Consider the following 6,000-nt stretch of genomic DNA (forward strand, 5'->3'; position numbering starts at 1 on the left):
TATTATTGTGTTAGACAAGTTTTAAATTTTGTTATATTACATATTTTCATGTTTGAACATCTTAAGAACATCAGAGGTACAATTTCCCTCAAATGACTCCGTTCTTAATTTTTCACTCACCTACACAGTCCTTTGTCTTTATAATATTGATGTTTCCAAACAGTCTGCCCTCTAAGTCAACCCCACAACCCAGGGCAGGAAGCTGAGGCCTCACAGAAGGATGGGCAGCTGCATAAGGAAGAAGGCTGGGCCAAAGTGTGAACTTGATTCCTGTTCCTGGCCTCCTGTTAATGGACTTGTGAGCTTGCTATGTCCCATTTTTCCACATTTTGTACTTCTAGCCCTCCTTCATGATGTTATTCCTATTTTTCCTTTTTCCCAGTTGCTGTCACAAGTTGGAGATGTGTCCGATCTCTGCCTATTTCTTCCAGGCATGTATAATAGGGTGACTGGACATGGGAACCTCTGAGATCATTTAATGGGCAGGTCTATGGAGCAGCACATTACCAAGAAACCTTGTCCTAAACTCAAAGGGCCAAATGAGGTCTTGTTCATCATGGCCACAGCACTTGATAGGCCCTCAGTAACTGTGAGGTGCTACTGAACATCCCCTTCCTCTCACTAGAGAAAGGGTCACAGTAAGAAGTCTGAGGAGAGGAGGGAAGGAGTGCTTGTCTGGTGGCAGAATCTCCAAAGATCTAAGATACCAGGATAGAGGCAAATCCTCTCTTTAGCCAGTGTCACAAGAAACCAAAATGACCAGACATTGACACCCACTTATGGTTTCTCTAGGACAAGCTCTGAAGCCCGACTATGGGCCTGCAGGCTCATTTTGATTTGGCCAGCAAGGTTATTCTAGAAGAAATTGAATTAGAATACCTTCAAGTAAGGCAAGTACTGTCTGGCCCAATAGTTCCCACTCTTCCATGTTTGCCACTACTTTGTCGCTTTACTTTTGAACTTCTAAACCAAGTCCAACCTGGTTTTATTATCTTGATTTTCTCTATTCACACTCCACAGGAGGAACTACAGCTCTGTATGAAGAATCAGCAATTTCTATGGGAAAAGGTTGTTTTGTTTTCCAGACTATGGGAGGCTAGGGGATGCAGGCTTGATTTTACCCATTTCATCCAAGATTGTTTTTTTGTCAATGGAACAGATTGTGTTTGTCTTTCATATGCCAATCTTTAGACAGGCTGATTCTGGCAAATGGTAGTATGTGAATTCAAAGGCAGTACATGTTTAGTAATGAAAGAATGCTTTGGACAAAATCTCACTCCTGTATCATACTTTGGTTTAAAAGCACTGCATCATTTCTGTTTATTTATTTATTTATTTATTTTGTAAAATAATATCATAGAATCTTACCAGGTTAGTAATTACAACTGTATTACATTCATGAAGGCAGAACTTTTCTGATATACTTGTCTGGATTGAATGCCTGAATGTTAAGGATCATAGCATAGAAGAAAAGTATTGATAATCTGCTAAAAGTTCATGTTTGGGATAATTTTGGCACTGTTCTTTGTGTTGGACAGTACTATGCGTTGTGCAATTCACTGAATCAATATTTCTGGGTTTAAAAATAGATCTTTTTATTTCATGAGTATCATCCAGTTTATAGGTGTGTTATCTATTCATTCATAAGTGATTGCATAATTTGACTTATTTGGACAAATGCAAAAATTAGAGATGAATTAAGAAGAAAATATTGAAAATTTACTCTATATAAGAAAAGGTACATAATTATAAAATATTAGTATTCTCAAACTTCTAATATACCATCCTCGACTTCATTCCTTGCCTTGTACACATTCCATGAGAACCTGTACTGGCTATTTTATTGACAAATTCTCTTGTCAATCTGCAAAGTAGTATTAATTCACTTGCTGGTATTAATTCATCTTCTAACTCTTCTAGATCATCAGTTTGTCCCAAATTCCATATCCATCAAGGAAATGATTTTTACTTCCATAGACATTCAATCAGTGCAGTGTAGACTGGTTTCAAATTTCAAATGTGTACAAGGGCAAATTTACTTTTAACAAATGTATATTCAAAAATTTTAAAGCAAACAAATTGCTCCTGGCAAGTTCAGACTCCCTCAAGGCAAGGACAGCATAAAAATGGCAGGGAGCTGCACTAAGTCATTCACGACTACAGCACAAACTAGCCAGATTGTACCAAACTGAACCTAGTAACAAATTAGAAATATGGAGGGTATACTGGCCTCACCATTTTTATTCCTTCTAACTCCAGGCACCAGAGAAAGGGATATGATTAAATCTCGATTTTAATAGCTGCTGTCAAGAGTTTTGCTCTGTAGGGCCTATTTCAGCAGTTCCTGGTGGTAATATATGGCATTTCTCTGATTAACAGCCATTTTATAACTTGTGTAATTGGCCACAAATCAGGGGAATGTCATAATGTAGCAAGAAAACATTCCCATCTCTGTCAGAGCCTTGGCTTGGATTTTTGGAGAAATTATTACTTGAATAGTTTGTGGGTTTTCATTACTTTAAATAATGTACTACCCAAAGGAAAAAAAAAAAAAAAGAGACATTTAAACTAATGAACATTTCTGTCTCCTAGCCCTTTCTGCCATGCCTGTCTTTATTTTAGAAAAAAAAATTCTCTAAAAATTGAATTATTTCTTCATTTTTATAAGACCAGTATTTTTGGGAAAATAGAGGAAAAGTAGGGTTGAGAGTGAGGTGAGGTGACTCAGGTATTCAGGAGTAAAATTTAAAGGGGCACCAAAATACTCAGTAATCAAAATAAAAATATTTTAATGTAATATTTTGAAATTAAAACTATTCAAAAAAAGATCTATGATAAACAAAATATTAAACTTAAATTGTTTTTACATTTATTTATTTTTGAGAGACAGAGAGAGATAGAGCACAAGTGGGGGAGGGGCAGAGAGAGAATGAGAAACAGAATCCGAAGCAGGCTCCAGTCTCTGAGCTGTCAGCACAGAGTCTGACTTGGGGTTCAAACTGACAAACCATGAGATCGTGACCTGAGCTGAAGTCAGATGCTTAACCAACTGAGCCACCCAGGGTGCCCCCAAAATATTAAACTTTTAAGTCAAACAGGATTTGACCCTACACTTGCATGACCTAACTTCACTCACCTCATCTTAATCTTAGCTCTGGACAAAGGTATTGGATGGGAAGGAGTGGCCACAAGGAAATGAGATCAATTCAACTTGTCTAAAAGGAAAATAGATTTCAATTCTATACTTACTCTTCAGGTTAGGATAAGAGCAGGTTTCTACACAGAACTATGTTTATAGGGATAACAGTCCAAAGCATTTTACTATCAAAGTGCCATGTATAATGACGACAGAAGTTGTAGTTTCCTACTGGCCTCTATTAGACACAATGGACTATTAGTTTAAAGCATGACAAATATAAATGCTTATAAAGCCTCTTTTATTTCCAAGGTTAGTAAAGATGAATTTACTATCATTTCTGAAGCCAAAACTAGTGGGATTTAGTATTCTTACAAATTTTTTATACTTTAATTTAAAAGTCAGTATACTGGAGCCTCAGGGTGGCTCAGTCAGTTAAGTGTCCGACTCTTGATCTCAGCTCACTCAGGTCATGATCTCATGGTTGTGAAATTGAGCCCTTTGTGGGGCTCTGTGCTGAGCATGGAGCCTGCATGGGATCCTCTCTCTCTCCCTCTCCCTTTGCCCCTCTCTTGGTCATACACACTCTTTCTCTCTCTCTCTCTCTCTCTAAAAATAAATGATAAATTAATTAAAAAAAAAATAAAAGTCACTATACTTTAGATATAGGCAATCTGATGTTATATAAATTAGGTTAAAAATTATTAAATATTACCCAATGCAAAATGAGATGTGATATCAAAATACTGAAAAGCCGGTGAGATCGTTTACTTTCATTAAACCAGATAATAAAAATAATCATGAAAATCATGGTGAAATAATTTCATTTTTCCAATAGTGTGATAAAATATCCTACCAATTAAAAACATAATTAACCTGAGCTCTTGGGTGATTCACTGGGTTAAGCGGCTGACTCTGGATTTTGGTTCAGGTCATGATCTCATGGTTTTTGAGGTAAAATTTGGCATTGGGCTCTGCGCTGACCTAGAGCCTGCTTGGGATGCTCTCTCCCTCTCTCTGTCTCTCTCTCTCTTTCTCTCTCTGTGTCTCTGCCCCCTCCCCCACTATGTGCACATGCACAATCTCTCAAAATAAATAAACAAGCATTAAAAAACAAACTCAATTAATCTGAAAATAATAATAAAGAGAGGTCATACTAACCTTTTACATCATTTGCTAACTTCTTGGCTTCATTAAGAACCCCAAAGCTTTTCTGAAGAGAGCTTTTGGCATCTTCCTTTAATGAACCCTGAGGACCTGTTGCCTGTGAATAGAGAAAGAATGTCACATATCCACAAACATAGAATTATGGAATAGACATATTTGGTGGGCAGCAGTATACAGAGTTTACTTTCAGGGACATATTTTGGGCTACAGAATTATGAATGAGCACATATTGGTGATTAAAGTCAGGAGGCTATCTATTGGGAGAGGAGAAGAAAAGCTAGAACAGAAGCCTCTGGAATCCCAACATGGGAGGGGCACACACAGAAAACGTAGCTGGCAAGGTACCTGAGATGCCAGAGTGAAAAGAAGTCAAGAGATGCAGAGTTGGCTGAACATTTTACTTGAGTTGTGTGCTAAGCGGGGAGGTGGGGGGGGGGGGAAATTCTTTCCTCCTTCAAATGAGGAAGAACACCACTCCTTTAAAAAACCCATCTCTAAATTCTAAGGCAAAACAATCTTCTAAATAACAATTTCTGAGCTAAAATCATCTAGCAGAGATGTGTTTGTTGAGGCTTGGTTTGAAAGAGATGACACAAAGACAGCAGCATGATATGGGAAAAGGATTGTATAACCTAATGCCTAGTTATCCACTGTAATAGTGTTTGCTCCTTAGCAATCAGCACATAATACATTTATACCAAGACATAAATCAAATAGGATCTTATGTATAAAGTTTAAATTGGAAAAGTATTTCAGGTAGCAGAAGAGCTAGAGAATGCTAAATACTCACTGTTGAAGTTATAAAGCCCAGACCTAACACTCTTAAAAGATACCTGCTAGTGCCTCAGTAACATTTTTTTTTTTATCAGTCACATTATTTGAGCATTAAACTAGGAAAGATCACAGAACTTGCTACTGTTGTGGTAAAATTATTTTCAGGTGTTCTACTAACAACTTTGATTTAATCTAAATGAAATTAGTCAGAGAAAGGTAAATACCATATGATTTCATTCATAAGTGGAATTTAAAAAACAAAGCAGATGAACATAGGAAAAGGAAAAAAAAAGAGAGGGTGGCAAAGCATAAGAGACTCTTAACTATAGACGACAAATTAAGGGTTGATGGAAGGAGGTCAGTGGGGCATGGTCTAAATGGATGATGGGTATTAAGGAGAGCACTTCATTGTGATGAATCACTAAATTCTACTCCTGAAAATAATATTACACTATTATGTTAAGTAAAATTTAAATAAAAATTTGAGGGGTGCCTGGTCAGCTCAGTTGGTTGAGTCTCCAACTCTTTATTTTAGATCAGGTCATGATCCCAGGGTTGTGGGATTGGGGCTCAGTGTGGAGCCTGCTTAAGATTATCTCTTTCTTTCCCTCTGCCCTTCTCCTCTGCTGGTATTGTCTCTCTGTCTCTCAAATTATATATATATATATATAAAAGAACTTGACACATTAATAAAAATAAAAAATAATCTCTTCACAGAACACAGATCTACCAAAGGACATATTGGATATATACACATAAATAAAAAGGGATATTGTGTATATATCTAGCACTTGCATAAAAAGCTTTCTGACAACCCCAGAAAATTATTCTATAGAAAATGGACAGTCTCTTCAACTGAGACCACAGAAATTCTTAGGCCTACAATTTCCCTTGGGAATTAGATAACAGTAACATCATATAGT

The 6,000-nt window shown here is 36.8% G+C and overlaps 1 protein-coding gene across 1 annotated transcript in view; it reads right to left on the reverse strand.

The window, feature by feature from the left end:
• LAMA2 (laminin subunit alpha 2) overlaps nt 1–6,000 on the reverse strand; it is a 500,973-nt gene that overhangs the window by 91,984 nt on the left and 402,989 nt on the right. The window contains exon 40 of the mRNA XM_077775991.1: nt 4,298–4,400. Within this exon, the coding sequence (XP_077632117.1) occupies nt 4,298–4,400 (103 nt within the window). The remainder of the gene's footprint in view (nt 1–4,297; nt 4,401–6,000) is intronic.

The sequence above is a fragment of the Crocuta crocuta genome, unplaced genomic scaffold (genome assembly GCF_008692635.1).
Source record: "Crocuta crocuta isolate KB4526 unplaced genomic scaffold, BGI_CrCroc_1.0 scaffold25, whole genome shotgun sequence".
Lineage (NCBI taxonomy): Eukaryota > Metazoa > Chordata > Mammalia > Carnivora > Hyaenidae > Crocuta > Crocuta crocuta.